The following is an 18968-nucleotide window of genomic DNA, read 5'->3' as shown; positions in this document are numbered from 1 at the left end:
GCCAAGTAGGAGAGTATGATCAAAGAGATTCCCTAATAACCACATCAGAACTGCAGCAGGAAAATACCAGGGTAAGGGCTGGGCCTGGTAGGGGTTATTGTGGGTTGCTCTGACTAGGCTGCAGCTCCCACTGGTTTTTGCGAGGGCCGAGTATGTGCTGGGCAGAACCAGGCTGGACTGCAAAACCCACTGGGGTTCCAGTGGAAGTTGGGGCCAAAAACAGAACCAACCCAGCAATCGCAACCACCAGCAGGGCAATGGACTGTGCCGGGCCCTGTACTCGCCAAGTACATACAAGAATCTGGTCTGGGATCATCTCAGACAAAGTTTCTTTGGGGATCTCCCCAACGCCCCCTAACCCTCTTTAACCCTCTAACCCGCCCCCTAAACCTCTAACCCGCCCCCTAATCCTCTTTAACCCTCTAACCCGCCCCCTAAACCTCTAACACGCCCCCTAACCCTCTTTAACCCTCTAACCCGCCCTCTAACCCTCTTTAACCCTCTGACCCGCCCCCTAACTCTCTAACCCGCATACTGCCGGACTCAGAACCCTAACCATGAAAAGACAGAGGACAGAGCAAATCAATCAACTACCCCAATCATATTTTGGCAGTTTTTCAAACTGGGCAAATAGAGACTCTAAGATGAATTATGTCAATCAGTGGACTCTTCAGCTACCTCATTGTGCTTGGAGTGGCGAGATTGCCAGCAATTGATACCTGTTGAACTATCAAAACTACTTGAGCAAGACTCTTGGAGCATGCCCCACCTCAAGGTCCTGGGATGGGTGGGAGACTGGGTGGGGCTTCTCCCTTTACCTCCCTCTTTGCCCCAGATACAGGCGAAAAAAAATGGGGAAATAGTAGTCTTACCCTTTCCTGTAGCCCTTGAACCTTTGTGCCCTAATTAACTATGTACAGATTATAAAAAATAAACAAAAGGATTAAAAAATAATAATGGGCTTTCAAAGATTTTAGAAAGGAGTGGGGCTGGCGTGGGCATAGCATGTTAAACTCTGGCCTGCAATGCTGGCCTATGAGCATCAGTCCCTGTTCTGGCTGTTCTACTTCTATATTGGCTCCCTGCTAATGTGCGTGGGAAAGCAGTGGAAAATGGACTAAGCACTTGGGATTCTGCACTCATATGGAAGGCCTGGAAGAAGCTACTGGTTTCAGCCTGGTCCAGCTCCCCACCATCATTTTGACCATTTGGGAAGTGAACTAGTGCACAAAATATTTTTCTCTCTAGAACTCTGCATTTTTAATAACTATTTAAATTCACTGTATTCTCTCAGGGAAGTCACCAAACTCCCTCAAGGCTGTTTCTTCAAATGGGGCTAACTCTCTCCCACCCTACAATTATAGGAAATTTAGACAAGACTAAAAGTGTTCTCTAGTTGAAAACCTAATATGTAACTTTTATGTAGTACATGCATAATAAACATAAAATACTATTACTGTACATGATTAAATTAAGTGAGTGCATTAAAGTTTATGTTCAATCTAAACTTACCACAAGGGCTAAATAAGTCACAAGCTTTAAGAGAAGCTTCATAATTAGTAACAAGTTCTTGAATTATAGAAACCTGTTGAAAAAACACAAACTTTTAAAATTTCAAAAATTATTAAAACCAGTTTTCCTTATTATTAGTTTGATTTGGGAAGCACTCTACAGCTTATTTCAGAACTACCATTTAACGAAACTACCAGGTTGTCCACTTCCACCACTCCCTTTGAATATGAACATTTCCTTGTATAGGCTGAGGGCAGGAAAAAAACTAGTAATAAAACTTATGAGATTTTGAAAGACATTTTCACTGCATACTACAAAAACCTATTTTCTTTTGTTAGTAAACACATCCATATTGCCTATTAGCAGTTAATTTCCCCTTGCTTCAATATTATGCAATAGTAAACCATTCTATTTGGATTTTCTAGAATTTCATTCATTACAGAAAAGAGAAACTAAAAATGACTTATTTATTGCTATCAACCTGAAGAAGTGCAGAAAGAAGAATCTTTAGGCTTTTTATCAGAACTGAAGTCAGAGCAGGAGATTCTCGGCAGCCAACAGGGCCCACACCCTTTACAGTCTGGTAGTGCTTGCAAAAGGCCTCTAATTTGACAATGGGAGAGGGTCTTCACGATGCCATCATCTCCTCTGCTCAATGGCTTTCTGAACAAATTGAATTCATTGCATCAACTTGTTTAAGAGGATGAGCCTGCATTAACAAGGATTCTACCCAGAACAATTAGTCAAGAAAAAGAAATTTACAAGATACAGACTGAAAATAAAGACGATTTTGTATCTGCAGATGACATGACCTTGAATACAGAAAATTCTAAGGAATTCCAAAAAATGGCCAAGTTGCACAATGTAAGATCAATATCCAAAATCAATTATATTTCTATATGCTAATAATGAGCAATAGAAAATAGAGAACTTCTGGAATAGCATCAAAAATAATGAAAGGAATAAGTTTAACAAATATATTCAAGATGTGTGGACTTATGTCTATTTATAAATAACTATACTACTGAAATGGTATAAAGGAAATCAGTGTGGGGGAGGTGGGGGATTAGGGAGGAAATAAGGAAATCCCAGAGCATATGGAACTGAACCATAAAATATTAATAATAAAAACAAAGAAAAAATATTGCACAATAATATTCAATACTGTTAAAATCTAAGCATCAAGATGCCAAGTGGTTTCACTGCAGATAATAAAAGAACTTATCCTAAAATTGAAATAGGAATAAAATGGATCTGGAATGGCCAAAATAATCTTGAAAAGGAACAAAACAGGGGTACTCACACATCCTAATTTCAAAATATCTCAAAGCTACAGCAATCAAGACAGTATGGTACCAACATAAGTGTATATTAGTATACTCAGGTTTCACTATCTTAAAAAAAAGTTTGCACCTATTGAGAAACACTCTCCAAGGCCTAGACCATTTTTAAAGATAATAAATAGCCCAGCACATCTTGAATATGGAAACTAAAAATTGAGAACAATGCTTCCTCTGCCTGGTCTCCAGGAGGCAATAAGCATTCTTTTGCCTTGGTCATCACAGGACCAAGTGAGGCAACTAGAGATGGACCACTCCTACAGCTCACCACTCACACAAACTATTCTAACTAATCCTACACTGTTCACCCTATACTGATCTGCCCTACCTTTCCTAAGAATACCTTTTCTTTGTTTCTGTTTTCTGCCTCTCAACTAGCATGACCTTGAGGCATGCCTACTACTTGTAGGACATGTGTTTATTCCCAAGCCTCTGCACCTAACTGACCATCTTACAAGATACAAAACAATTAGGATGGACAAATTGATTAGCAGACAAAGCTGCCTAGACCAATCAATGGAGGTAAGAACACTTGTTTCAACTATCATGCTGGGAAACCGGACAGTCACAAGCCTAAGAATGAAGTTGTGTTCCTATCACATACAAAAATGAACTGAAAGTAAAATGAAGTCCTTAATTTAACAAGTAAAAAGTCACCATCACCTACTGGTGCTCAAGTGCCAGAATGTGTGAACAGACTACACCAGGCTGCAGCACCCATTAGCAAGAACTGGAATGGGTGTAAGCCGGTCCAGCAGGGCCACAGTACCTGCTAGTGACAGATTAGGCTGGGCAAGGCTTAGCATCAACCAGCACATGCACAAGACCCTTGGGTGAGAGCAAGCCTGGTAGTAGAACATGGGAAACTCCCCATGCTAGGTCACAGCTCTCATTGGTGAGCACAAGTACCAGGTATGAGAGCAGCCCAGGCCACTCAACAGAAACCACTGGCATGTACGGGAGACAGGACGGGGTGCAGGCTTGACCAGGCCCCAACATCCACCAGTTCACATGAGGGCCAGGGCTGACAGCTGGACAGGCTGGGTAGCACCCACCAGTGTGAGCTGGGATGGGGGCAGGTCAGGCACAGCTAGGCTGCAGCACTTGTAGGCAAATGCCAAGATGGGGCAGGCCATGCCACACTGGGCCATAGCACTCACTTGTACCCTCAACACCTAGGGCTGGAAGCAGGCTTGGTAGGGAGCTTCAAGGACTTCCCTACTGGTCTGCTGCTTTCACTGGTGAGCATGGGAGCTTGGAATGGGGGTGGACCAGCAGGCTACAATACCTGTTGGCTGGTATGTGAGGCTGGACGTAGGGGAGGGCTGAGCTGGACTGGGCTGGGCTGGGCTGGCCTGCTGCACCACATAGCACAGAATGAGAGCCAGAATAGGTGCAGGTCAGCAGGGCTTTACCACAACATTCGCTGGCACAAGCTGGGACTAAGTACAAATCATGTCAGGCTCAACCACAGTCACCCCTGAAAGAGTCAAGAACTAGGGCTGGGAACATGCCCCAGTTGCCCTGCGAGAAGACAGAACTTCAACCCACTAGTTCACTACACAAGTGGCTGCAAAACCTGGGGCTGGGTAGGGCAAAAATCAAAAGCTTCTTCCAGGTCTCCTACATGGACCAGTTTCACAAGCAGGAAGGTAAGAAATGGAGTAGGAGGACTCAAACCAGTACCCATGCCCATATGGGATGTGGGTTCACAGGCAGCACTTCACCTGAAACACCACAACATCAGCCCCAAATTTAAACAATAAAGTATATTTCAAAGACATAATGAAATTAAGAAAATTAAACATAGGCTTATATTGCTGTACAAAAATGTCAAAATTCATGTTGCCATAATATGAATTTCTATACATTTTTTGAAAATATGTGTAAATCTTCATGAAGTTGAATTTGAAAATATTCTTAGACATAGGTAAGACAAAAAAAAAAAAATCAACCAAAGAGAAAGGGTATAAACCAAATCTTTTATACATCAAGTAACACTATCAAGAAAGTAAAGACAACTCAGAATAGAAGATAGTTCCTAATTGTGTATTTGAGAAGAAACTAGTATGTGAATTATATAAACAACTTCTTACAACTCTAATGAAATAATCGAACTTAAAAAATGGGCAAAAAGATCTGAATACATGTTTCTCCAGAGATGACAGCAGCACATGAAAAGATATTTGACGTATCAGCCATTTTTAAAAAAAGATTTTATTTACTCAAACATGGGGGCCTAGCGCAGCAGCCTGGTGGCTAAACCCCTCGCCTTCCTCAGGCAGGAATCCTATATGGACACCATTGATATCCTAGCAGCTCCACTCTCCTTCCAGCTCCCTGCTTGTGGCCTGGGAAAGCAGTCGAAGATGGCACAAAGCCTTGGGACCCTGCACCCACGTGGGAGAGTCGGAAAAGGCTCCTAACTTCGGATTGGCTCAGCTCTGGCCGTTGCGGCTGCTTGGGATGTGAATCAGTGCACAGAAAATCTTCCTCTCTATCTCTCCTCCTCTCTGTACATCTTACTTTGAAAAAAAAAAAAGAATTTTTAAAAAATTAAACAAAATAAAAGTTCAAACATGGGGGTAACTTTGTTGCACCCCTGAAGGCAAATGAAGATGGCTTAAGTGCTGGGGCCTCTCACTAAGTTGGGAGAGCCACATGAAGCTTCTGGCTTCAGCCTGATCCTTTCCTGGCCATTTCAGTCATTTGAAGAGTGAACTGTAGATGCCAAGATCTTTGTCTCTTTGTTACTCTTTCAAAGAAAGTTTTAAGCACAGAGTTACAATTTGACCCTGCAATGTCATTCCCAGATATATACCTAAATAAAAATAATATACACAAAAGAACTTTACATACTTATGTTCACAGCAACATCATTCATAATAACCATTGGTACAAACAATACTACATCAATTAATAAAATGCAGTTTATCTCTTAGGAAAGAAGTTGAAAATTTACCTAAGTGTATAGGGGCTTAAGGGAAACAAAGCATTCAGGACAGGAATGGCACAAGCTTCTAGCACTTTGAAAGAAGTCCACTACCAAGTCCTGCCTAGTTAGCAGTAGTTTTATATGTAGTTTCGGCTATCCTGTCAAGCTAGGCAGCTCAAGAGAATTCCCTGTGCAGCGCCAAGTGGGCTACCTGATAATCATGAGATACTAAAACCTCAAAAGCCTTCCTCTAGGGGGTGTACCCCAAGAGAATCCTCTCTGTTTTGCGAAGTCTGATAATACTGGATAATAAAACCTTGGAAGGAATTTACTGTTTTCACATCTAGCAAATCCATAAGAAGCAGAACAAAAACAGATCAAACTGGACCAATTCCCTTCTAAGTCCTGTCTGAATGCAATCCACCATCAGCTTCTTCCCGAGATCTCCTGGCCTACTCAGGGTACTCTCAGCTCTCCAAGCTCCCAGTCCTCTGCTGAGCTGCCCACCTGGCCTGTCAGGTATATTCTCTCCATGTGCTCACTTCACTCTGAATGGCTGGGCACTTTCACTCAGATTTTGTCCTAACCTGTTACACCCTGCCACACCAAGTGACACTAACCGTAGCATTAATGGTTCAAGCAATCTGATTCCTGCCACCCGTGTGGGAGCTGCACTGTGTTCCTGCCCAGACCCAGTCCAGCTGGAATTGAGGGAACGCTGCAGATGGGATTGTGCAATCCTCACAAAGTCTCAGAAGTTGTGAGAAGATGGGATATTTGTGTCTGTGATGCTCTCTCCCTCTCAAAAATCAGTGCAATCCAAGCTTTACATAAGGTAACAATAAGTTTTTAACACCCATTTTAACAATAATTCTGGAGAAATTTGGAAATTTTTTTAAAAATTAAACTATGCTACTTATAAAAACAAAGACTGAGCTGAGTGACAACTTAAATCCTTTAATATGTCAGTAGATATTGTAAGATATTATTGAAAATATAATATTCCTTGACACAATTTGCATTTTATTAGACATTTCATCTCCCTAGCAAAAAGAAAAAATTTGTGAAATATTAAGTAATCTAAAAGATTTACTAGAAGGCACTACTACACATTTCATACTAATCACTATTTCTCATAAAAATGATACCACAGCCAATGACGTCAGTGAAATAAAACATGCTACAGAAATAAGGGTCCAAGATTTCTTCTAAAGATTTATTTTTATTGGAAAGGCAGATAGGAGGAGAGACAGAAAGGAAGATCTTCCATCTGATGACTCACTCGCCAGGTGGCTGCAATGGCTGGAGCTGAGCCAATCTAAAGCCAGGAGCCACTTCCAGGTCTCCCACACACATGCTGGGTCCCAAGGCTTTGGGCTCTCCTCCACTGCTTTTCCAGGCTGCAGGCAGGAAGCTGGTTGGGAAGTGGAGCAGCCGCAATTAGAACTGGCATCTATATGAGATCCTGGTATGTGTAAGGTGAGGACTTTAGCCACTAAGCCTCTACGCCGGGCCCAGGAACTAAGATTTTTTTTTAAAATGTATAATCATGCTTTATATTAACCAAGTAGCTTAAGAAATCTGCTGCCTCAGGGAGGAAAGTGTAATTCAATTTTTTGAATTCAATTTATTCAATTCAATAATATATTTATTACTGAACTAGCTTTCGGAATTCTATTATTTACAACTACTGCTATTTAACATATACAATAAAGGTGAAAGCTAAATAAACCTAAGTGACAGAGGTTTCACTACGTATCTACCTAAGTAGATAACTAAGTAGTAACTTTCACAAACATTGACTAAAAGATAAGATTTTAAGTCTTAATACTCTAGAATAAAACTATAAGTATTAATACTTGGTAATCTGCTTTTAAGACCAAGATTTAAATCTCTATTTTTAAATTTAAAAAATTGTTAGAATCAGTGGTACAGTGGGCTGGTGTTCCGCCTATAGTACCACCACCCAATATGGGTTATGATTCAAGCCCTGGCTGCTCCACTCCCAATTCAGCTCCCTGCTAGTGGCCTGAGAAAACAGTGGAGGATGGCCTAAGGCCTTGGGTCCCTGCACCCAACTGGAGATCTGTAGAAATTTCTTGCTCCCAGCTTTGGACCAGCCCCGCTTCGCCTACAACCACTTGGGGAATGAACCAGCAAACACAAGCTCTCTTTTTTGCCTTCTCTCTCTAACCAATTTCAAACAGCTATTTTTATTAAAATTTATTGTTTGGCCCGGCGCGATGGCGCAGTGGTTAAGGTCCTCGCCTTGCACACCTGGGATCCCATGTGGGTGCCGGTTCTAATCCCGGCAGCTCCACTTCCCATCCTGCTCCCTGCCTGTGGCCTGGGGAAACAGTCGAGGACAGCCCAAAGCTTTGGGACACTGCACCCGTGCGGGAGACCTGGAAGAGGCTCCTGGCTTCGGATTGGCATAGCATCGGCCATTGTGCTCACTTGGGGAGTGAATCATTGGACGGAAGATCTTCCTCTCTATCTCTCCTCTCTGTATATCTGCCTTTCCAATAAAAATAAAATAAGTCTTTAAAATTTATTGTGTTCGGGGCTCGGATCACCTTGCCCAGGTTATGGGGCCCACCTGTGACGTGGGTGCAGGGTTTGTGAGCCCAGGAGGTGGGGAATCCAGAGGGGCTCAAGTATTCTGGTCCTTGGTCCTGTCTGCAAGTGAAAAAGGTGTTGTTGTGGAAGCAGATCATGATGCACATGGAAAATACACCACCACAGAAGCAAAACAGAGCAAACTGGACAACTACCCCAGCAAACGATGACAGCAAAAATCTGGGTGAATAGGGACCCTAACTATGGCAGCCAATGGACATGGGAGAGGTTTGCCTCACCATGGATCGGCAAAATCAACAGCATTTCAGAACTATCCAAACCACTTATGCAGAACCTTCACAACATGCAATTCAGCAGGACCCTGGGTACTGGGAAATTTGGGAGACTGGGTGTGGCTTCCTCTTCTATCTCCACCATTCCACCAGAAACAAGAAATGGAGAATTATGAAATAATGATTACACCCAGTTTTTCCTGATCCTCGATCATTCCCATCCTGATCAACCCCATAATTATCATCAAATAAATTAAAATTTTAACTTAAAAATGTTTAAATAATTTTAAAATTTGTAATCTATTAAAGCTAATAAACAAATGACATTTTAATTTGCACAAATTCAATTACCCATGCTCTAAGTTTAAAAATAGGCATAACATCGCTTCTCGGCCTTTTGGCTAAGATCAAGTGTAAAAATAGGCATAACAAGTAGAAAAATCTGGGCCTGGCATGGTAGCCTAGTGGCTAAAGTCCTCACCTTACACATACCAGGATCTCATATAGATGCCAGTTCTAATTGCAGCTGCTCCACTTCCCAACCAGCTTCCTGCCTGCAGCCTGGAAAAGCAGTGGAGGAGAGCCCAAAGCCTTGGGACCCAGCATGTGTGTGGGAGACCTGGAAGTGGCTCCTGGCTTTAGATTGGCTCAGCTTCAGCCATTGCAGCCACCTGGCGAGTGAGTCATCAGATGGAAGATCTTCCTTTCTGTCTCTCCTCCTATCTGCCTTTCCAATAAAATTAAATAAATCTTAAGAAGAAAAAAAGCAGAAAAATTCATAACTATACCACAAAATAGACAAATAATCACAGAGCACTGAAATATAAAATGCAATAAGACAAAAAATCCAAAATCTAACAAGTATTAAAAATAAACCGCCTTCACAGTACTTTAAATTTCAGACTTTTATTTTGACATTACTTATACCGCACGCATATATTTCCAGCATATTTATTTAGAATAAAATTTAACAGTGAACAATCTTACTAGAATAAACTAGTTAATCATAGCATACTATTTATATTGAAGCCTTTCGACAGATATTAAACTCAAACTCTAGAGCAAATAAGAAATTAAATTTTACCTTTTCTGCATTGTAATATAAAGATTTCAAAGTAGTAAACAAGGGTGGGCAGCCTTTACTGAAGTTAACCCTCAGGAACTTATCCATTAGGTCTCTGCATTTCTCACCTAGAAACAAACATGTACTAAGTATATCTCACTGATGTAACTACCTATTAAAACAATTCCATAAATTCCCTCAGAAACAATTATTCCCTTATACAAATTTTAAACCCAAAGTCAGTTAGCATTATTTCTGAATACTCCCAAGAAGCTAACACCAAATACCTCAGTTGATAACTTCATAATCCTCTAGATCTAAATTGGAAAATATCCTCAAAAGGTAAATACTACTGTCTAACGTTCAAAACACGGACTACTCATAAAGTCATCCAGAGAGGGCTATTCCAACAGTACTGATACACCGCTATGTATCCTGGTATAATCTTGTGTTTTATTTCAATATTCATTTCTTCATTTATTTCACAATTATGTATCAAGTTCCTTCTACATGTTAGAAACCATTTTGGGTATGGTTGATAGAGCTGCAATTAAAACAATTTTTTAGAGAAAAAATCTGCCCTCAGAAAAATCAATATTCCAAAAAACAAAAACTGGTAATAAATACATGTTAGACATTATATAAGCCCTAGAAGCATCAGAGTTAAAAAGTTCAATTTGCAACATATTGGAAGTAAACCACCTAAGGAAAAATCACACTGACTCTCCGTAACTCTGCCTTTCAAATAAACACATTTTAAGGGAAATATAAAAGTATACTCAACACTCATTCCGCCGTAATACTAAAAACCTCTCCTCCCAGTAAGCTGTTTCTGAGACTGCAGGTCAGAGTAGCAGAAGACTGTTTATATGCTAATGGAAAAGTTCTTCAAAGACAGGAGTTAAAAAGAAAATGCAGATGTAGAACAATCCATGTCATCACTTTCTGTTTAAAAAAAAGGGACTTGAGCAGAAAAGAAAACCTCTCACATACATTTCTGCCTATACATACACAATACGCTTTTTGATGGAATAAACCAACAACTCAATTTGGCAGAACAGGACAAACAATAGTTAAAGAATTCATTTACAGAATCAAGATGGTGGAATAGGGTAAGGACATGCTTAAACAGATGGAGGAATATTAGCCAGTGTGAAGCAGAGAGGGCATATTCCAGGAAATAGAAAAGGACAGAACAACAGCAAAGGTGTTCCATGGAGACTGACAGACACAGGAAAGCAGCAGACCAAACAGTGTGGTGTTGCAGTGACTGATACCCCAGCAGCATTCAGCAAACCACCACAATCTGAACTCCACTGGCAGCCAGAATTCCACCAGCAACAAGGTGGGAATGGGTGTTCACCAGGAGCTCAGGAGGTGAACCCAGGCAAAAAACTGCCTGTCTTGCTGGTCTGTTTGATTTGACTAGGAACAGAGACACAGAGTGGCAGGTACCACATGAGCAGTGCGGGAACAAGGTGGATTTCATAGCCCAGTTTTCACCCTTAGAGCTGAATCCGGCGCCATTTTATGTAGGGAGGCAAGGGCTATGAACAACACTGCACATGCACGGAGCTGAGAATGAACTCATTTCTGACTCAGAGAACTGCAACAACATGGCATCATACAGGTTCCACCCAAGACAGGTTTGGGTAGCCCACAGACCTAACGGCCAGCAGATCAAGAACTTTACTAGTGGCACATCAGGTGCCATTTCTTACAATATGGCAAAGAATTTAAGACTGCAGGGAACAATAGTGAGCTGTACATGCGCTGAGCTGGGAGCAAACTCACTGAGCTTGGTGCATTGCACTGGTCCCACAGCAAAATAATGCTGACTATGGCACTGTACTGGTCAAAATAGGTCTGTGTGGCCCTCAGACCTAACAAGATTTGGCAAGATCAACACCAACAACACCTGATGTTTGCCTGATGTTTGCCTAATCCTGGGAATTGCTGCAACTGGAAGTGGGAAAAAAGTTGTACAGACAATAGTGCAGCCTCAGAACCTCAGAATGGTATCACAGGAGGTGGAGAGTGGTGAGCCAGGAACCGGGGCTATGGAGACCATGGTAGAAATCTAACATATGAGTCCAGACCTTGAATTTGCTGGAGGGAGTGGCACAACTAACTGCAAACAAAGAGTTGTGTGCCAACTGCAATAAATAAAATCGAACTGTAGACCTGTGGGTGACAGAACTTAGAAACCTGCTCCAAGGAGAAGAATCTGCTAACCAGAAATGCAATAGCCAAGAGCAAAAGATGAGACAGAGGCATAGTGAATATGGCTGAAGACGCTCCTGCAAAGGAGCAAAACCCTGTGCCAACCTCAGAGTTCACTGAGGAAGACATCGAGAAAATGGGGGATACAGAATTCAAAACACTTGTTATAAAACTTCTTATCAACAATGAGAAGCACATAAAGTAGGCATTCAAGGAATTTAAGGCATATGTCACACTGGACAACCAAATTACTTATCATACTGGACTAGACAACCAAAATTACTTATCATATACTGCTTATTTCAGTTTCTACAGCTATAACTCTACATTATTTAAATATGTTCACTAGTACCTCAAAAATAATGGATACCTGACCCTCAAAGTGATAGTGACCTCTTGAAGCACATTCACCACCTGGGACCTCTCTTGTAAGAAGTCTTGACATTTCATAGAAAAAATGTTCCAGAGGGTCCATTATGGTTCTACTCTAACCTCAACTGCTGCATTTTATCCAATAGGACACCTGAGTAAATGTATCTTTCCTACTACACACTGTGACGTGTCCAGAATTGTACAAACTTTATTGACCACAAATTTTAAGCATCAATTTGAAGCCCCATGTTTCAAAAAAGAAAAATTAAACTCCCCTTTGTAGCCTAAAATTGAGTATTCTTAAGAGTATTCTTAAATACATGAATGTATTTAAAAGCGCCTACAAAAATATACCTACATTGTAAAACACAAGATACATTGTGAGACTGATTTTTTTTTAAAAGTCAGTCACAAAATGGTATGATTTTAGTTACATGAAATATCTGAAACAATTAAGTCTAAAGGTGTACAAAAAGCATATTTGTGATTGTGCAGAGATAAAGAATGACTAATGCAGGCAGAGCTTTTGTCTTGGAAATCTCCTGAAACTAATAACTTGAGAAAATTGTACTAACATACTAAAACATTAAATTGCACACTTTTAGAAGACAAATATTGGGGACAACATTGCAGCATAATTGGATTAGTGATGGCTTGTGATGCTGCCAACCTACATGGGGCACTGATTCATATCCTGGCTGTCGGACTCCAGATCCAGCTTCCTGCTAATGGCCTAGCTTGGCTAAAATTTCAGCTACATAAAGCAACTTGCTTTAAGGCCATGATTACCCAGTATTTGGAATTAAAAAACCAAAACAATTTGTTTTAAAAATGCAAAGTATTTGGAACTCCATAAGTAGAAGCAAAGATGTGGTCAAAAGTAAAAATACAGAAAGTGGTCAACCCTGAGCAGAAGGCCTTTAAAGGAATGGTGATGCCATCTTACATACTGTGGCGAGAACAAAGACCTCATAATTCTTTACTTGAATTTATACTTTGTGAAGATGATATAAACTTTGAAACTTGTACCACTTAATTATAAATACATAAATTAATCAAGTCTAGGGAAATTACCATCCATGTGCTTCCTTAAGTCAATTAAGAAGAGTTTTATACAGGTTAACTTCTGATATCAAACTTCAAGTGTAACATTCAACTGATCACACTCCAACCCACAAAAATAGTATAGATGTGAACTTTGCATTAAGAACAAGTTTTGAAAATATAAACAAAATTTGGTAATTTCAACTAATTACTAGTGTCACAAACTATACCTTAGCATTACCTGGGACAAGATTCAAAGGTAATCTTCGAGGTGAAATTGCTCTGGGATGCTGTTTACTAATTTCTTCATAAATCTGAAGCCTCTCTTCTATAGTGCCTATTATCAGTAAATTTGTATGAGTCACGGCAACAAAACTTACTTAAATAAAATGATAATAAATCTTTAAATTGTTTTAAATAAAAATTGCACTGATATAATATCAGTTTTCAATTTCTGCATAACACTTATACTTCTGTGGTGGCAAAATACTATCATTACTGTATCATTTTAAACCCAAAATAGAGAAATCCAATGCTTCTTTCATCACAACAGACATAATATCAAATTCAGATTATATACATCAACCCACAGACTCAAGATACGCAACTTCTCAGTTCACAATTCATGAAAAAGAAAATCCTCTTCATACCCACCATACCTTTGTGTACACTTTAAGCTAAAGAAGCCTATATCTGCTCCTCCCTGCCCCAATGTATTCAACATCTAATCAGACAACAGTTCATGATCATGACTACAAATGTTTTACAGTTTAAAAGACAAACTAAATTTCTATAGTAGCTTTGACATTTAAAATATTGGATAAAACTCCAATAAAGAATTCTATCAGCCCAATCATTTTCCTCAACATAAAATACACTTTAACAGAAAAGCAATACCTTCCCATCTAAGAATCACCGTTTAAAAAACAATTTAAGGGCCCGGTGCAATAGTTTGGTGGCTAAAGTCCTCGCCTTGAACGTACTAGGATCCCATATGGGCACTGGTTCTAACACAGCGACTCTGCTCCCTATCCAGCTCCCTGCTTGTGGCCTGGGAAAGCAGTTGAGGATGGCACAAAGCCTTGGGACCCTTCACCAGCATGGGAGACTTGGAAGATGCTCTGGGCTTCTGGCTTCGGACTGGCTTAGCTCCAGCCATTACGACTGCTTGGGGAATAAACCACTGGACAAAAGATTTTCCTCTCTGTATACCTACCTGCCTTTCCAATAAAAATAAGTCTTTTAAAAATTTTTTTTAATTTTTGAGGTAATTTCTAAATGACATTATAGTCAAAGGCTTAATTAATATCACTTTTAGAGTTCAACAGGGTCTAGTGTGGTAGCTTATAAGGCTAATCCTCCAAATGTGGCATTGGCAGCCCATATGGGTGCTGATCCATATCCTAGCTGCTCCACTTCCAATCCAATCCCTGCTTGTGGCCTGAGGAAAGCAGAGAGCATGGCTCAAGTCCGTAGGTCCCTGCACCTACATGGGAGATCTGCAAGCTCCTGGCTCCTGGCTTTGAACTGGCTCAGCTCTGGCCACTGTGGCCATTTGAGGAGTAAACTAGCACATGGACATCTGTCTCTCCCTATCATTCTTACTTTAAAAAAATTCAAAAATAAAAGTAACCAAGAAGCACCTATTTTATAGTTTCTCTGCAACAATTCACACAGTAAAATCTGGGTGCTCCTTTTTCTAAAATAATACATACATGTAATTTACAAAAAGCTTATATGCCTTATTATACAGAACAAACAAAATAATTTACAAAATTTTCAAGACAAAGAAATCAAACACATTTTCACATTATAAAGACTTAACAGATTGTAGCTCAAAATACAGTAACATGAAAACCACCTCTGTCTGGTTCAAGATCTTATTTTAAAAGGTAAAGTATGATCGAATTATGTGGACTCATTCCTTCCCCCAATAATATGTTTTGGAGCTCCACTGTGATCATATATTAAAAACTGGGAAAATAAAAAGCAGTTCTCATATTCTATTTGACTTGAAGACTACGAAATATCAAGTATCCTTTTATAAAAATTTACATGATTGCTTATATTATACGATAGTTCTCCAGTTTACACTAATCTTAGAGAAAGGCAAAATTTAAGTTTTAAAAAAAATGGTCCACTACCCTAGTTATATAACAGATCTTATATAATTAACAAGACAAAAAAACAACATTACAATGTCCTATGTGAAGTCACAAACTGGAGCTCCAGAACTTACCATGGGGGAGAAAATGTCCTTATAGAAACCTAAAAAGATGAAAGTAATTTCATTAGTTTCAAATAAACAAATTTCACAGAAAAGGACCCTGACAGAATGTCACAAGCATTTCATTTTCACTATTAGCAATGTCAGCAACTGATACTTTAAAGAAAAATCACTTATCTCCCACTTTAATCTTTAGGCATATGACTTTCACTCATTTTCCTCCAGACTACCAATCTAATAAATATTTTCGTCTTTGTCTTAAAACAGGTAAAGGAACAAGAACTTATAACAATTTGTAGGTTAATTTATAACAAACTAGAATTCAATACTTTCCTCACAGTTCACAATACAACATAACTAGAAAATGAATACCTATTCATCATGCTTTATGTTTAGAAATTATGTTCAACAGCTTTAAGTCATTTGCATAATTAATTCATACCTGTTATTTACCCATGAGTCAACACTTTAGGAACTGATCCTACAAACATTCTGAAAATACTAGGGAAAACCGAACAGCTCTAGATTTCTGAGAGGTCAAAGCCATGTAATTTCAAATGAAGATGAGTAACATTTTCCTACATATACTGTCCTCATTTGAAATTATCAGAATAATTTTCATGCCAATGCTATATATACTACCTGCCCTCAGCAGGTTTATCTGGCCCTATTCTTAGATTTAGAGCTTGAAGTTAACAGGTCTCTAATGATTTAATAAGTTTAAGCAACTGTAACATTTTGGAGAAACAGAATCCCCATCTCTCTGGCCAAAATGATGTGAGTCTGATGGAGCAATGAAGCTAAAATTATCTCCATGATTTTACCACCTAACTATAAATACCTAAAATCACTTTCACGGTTCAACCTCTAACTTTACTAAATGGAAAAACAAGTATGAATGCTAAAGTTATCTGTTCAAGTACTGTAACTTTGCATTTTATCATACCCAAACATTAAGAGAAGGGAAGAAAAATTCATTACATACTAAGTTGGAGAGCTTTTTCCAAGCCTTCATAGTAGCACCAATTTTCTGCATTCCGATCAATCAAGTTTTTGAATACTTCACTGGCTTCATTTAATCTTCCCAATTTCAACAGTATTTCCCCTAAAATTAAGTTTAAAGTTATATTCACTTAATTTAAACACTAAATTCTTTGATTCCACAGACTTCACTAAGCATCATCAGTGAACAGATGTCATAAAGGCAAGATTTGATATTCCCCATGGTGCATGTTGCAATTCATATCCCACCAATCAATGCGCAGTTTGCCTTTGGAAAAGAGCCTCCATTTAACAAATAACACTAACATTACTTTTCTACTCCTTCCAAATATATATGTAAGAGATTAATTTGTAATTAAAACAAACTCTGCATTACATTTTATACTTTTTGTGGTAACTAAAGCACCCTCACATACCCATTAAGCAAAGTGGCCAAATAATTCTAATGAAATATACCCACCTTCCTATGGCAAAACTTGAAAATACCTTTACTAATCAGTAAATTCTCCACTCAAATTATAACTTCCCTTTGTCATTAAATCTGAAAAGTATTAATAACATTCTACAACTCAACATCATTTTATAGGAAGAAGTCACATGACATAGTCTGAGCCTCCTGTAAATTTCAAATCCTTTCCACTAATAACTCCTACTAACTGAAAATGAGTATAGACAGGAGGAATCTTTCTCCTAACTGGAAGCACAGCTAACCCAAAACAAAAAAGATTCTCCAAAAAGAACATATTTTAACTTCCATCCCCCAAAGAAGCCATTTTAAATTAATAACCCTTTGTAATCTCTTCCTACCATTTTCAGCATTTACGTTTCAGCATATTAGTGATTTTATACACTATTATTACTATTTATATACTACTTTCAAGTAAATCTTTTCAAGAAGCTTTAAATCATACAACTTCTTAATAATTTTTTCTATTAATGACACAAGACAAAGGCAAGTGGCAATTTGAAAAAAATATCAAGACTGAATCATGAATAGTGATAGTATACCAAAATCAAAACATAATCTTTATTTTTCCTTGTTCTCATCAACTGTAGTAGTGAAGAAAGAAGCCCAAGCATTTATTTGGACTGCATCAACAGTCTGAAAAATAGTGGTGTCAGCAACATTAACTGAAAAGCTAAATCTGACAGATATTATACATTAACAAGACTTAAGCAGAGCCTACAGCTAAAAGTAAAAGCTAATGAAGACATGGGCTATCTTAAATGCTATTATTAAATGAAAATAAAAATGCAAAAAAGCTCCCATGATTCTATCTACACAAAGTAAAACAGAGTATATGATCCCATAATGACAGACTTACTTTTTATATTTGTAAAATCCCAAAGAACATGAGAATGGGAGAAGCTAGGCAAACTCTCTGTAACTACTGCTCAATTTTTACTGTAAATTAAACATGTTCTGAAAATCTATTCTAAAAAAAGATAGGTGCCAGAGCCACAGCATAATTAGGCTAAGCCTCTGCCTGCAGTGTCAGTACCCCACAGAGTACTGCAGAGTCCCAACTGCTCTACTTCTAACCCAGTTCCTTGTCAGTGCACTTGGGAAAGCAGTAGAATAGGGCCCAAGTGTTTGGGTCCTGGCACCCACATAGGGGACTCAGATGCAGCTCCTAGCTTCACTCTAGGCCAATGGATGAAGGATTCTCTGTCTCTCCTTCTCATTTTTTCACAAATCTTAAAACAAAACAAAACAAAAAAGGGCAGGGAGCTGTGAAACCAAAATATGCTGATAATGTTCAAAAACTAACTCTCCCATGTCAAAGGCTGGGAACATTGACAAGTCCTTAACCTCTCTAAGCCTCTGTTTCCTCAACTATAAAATGGGAATAGTAAATAGTATTCACCCTAAAGTACTAAAAAAAATCAAATGAAACAAAAAGTTTAAAACATTGTAACCAATTATGAAACACAGCCGAGTAAAATCTCGGTGCTTTCATTAATTTTAAAAGTCCCTCAATTCTATGAAACTTGAGTTCTAAACTATTATTTAGTGTTATTTAGGAAATATATAACTGATTTGTAAAGTTTTGTTGGTAACGTTGTATAAGGATTCCTTCCTTCACAAGCCCATAGTTGAAAGTGTCTCCTGCTCTCATAATGATCCCAGTGTCATCACCTACTGTTCTCTGTACTGATCACATATAGACACGTACATGTATGATTCTGGAAACTGTTAAAAGTTCAGAGGGGACACTGGTTGTGCTGCCTCCTACAATGCCATCGTTCCACATTCGAGCACTGCTTTGAATCGCCGCTACTTTACTCCTGACCAGGCTCCCCACTAAAGTTTCTGGGGAAACAGAAGAAAGCTGAAGTAACTAGGCCCCTGCCACACACAGGAACTACCTGGATGGAGCTCCAGGGTCCTGGCCTT

At 39.1% G+C, this 18968-nt stretch overlaps 1 protein-coding gene across 5 annotated transcripts in view; it reads right to left on the bottom strand.

Annotated features, from left to right (window-relative positions):
* NAA16 (N-alpha-acetyltransferase 16, NatA auxiliary subunit) overlaps nucleotides 1-18968 on the bottom strand; it is a 51668-nt gene that overhangs the window by 17080 nt on the left and 15620 nt on the right. For 4 of the 5 annotated variants that reach the window (XR_005884932.1, XM_040991341.1, XM_040991343.1 and 1 more), the window contains 4 exons: nucleotides 16554-16673; nucleotides 13583-13678; nucleotides 9724-9830; nucleotides 1513-1585 (listed from right to left, as the gene is read on the bottom strand). Coding sequence is in view for 4 of the 5 variants with exons in the window: in XM_040991341.1 (XP_040847275.1) it covers nucleotides 1513-1585; nucleotides 9724-9830; nucleotides 13583-13678; nucleotides 16554-16673 (396 nt within the window). In the remaining variant the exon portion in view is untranslated. The other variant, XM_040991345.1, reaches the window with a different exon arrangement.

This window comes from Ochotona curzoniae, unplaced genomic scaffold (genome assembly GCF_017591425.1).
Source record: "Ochotona curzoniae isolate NIBS_2020 unplaced genomic scaffold, NIBS_Ocur_1.0 contig_64, whole genome shotgun sequence".
NCBI lineage: Eukaryota > Metazoa > Chordata > Mammalia > Lagomorpha > Ochotonidae > Ochotona > Ochotona curzoniae.
The sequence above is the reverse complement of the archived record's forward strand: the minus strand, read 5'-3'. Positions and strand labels throughout refer to the sequence as shown.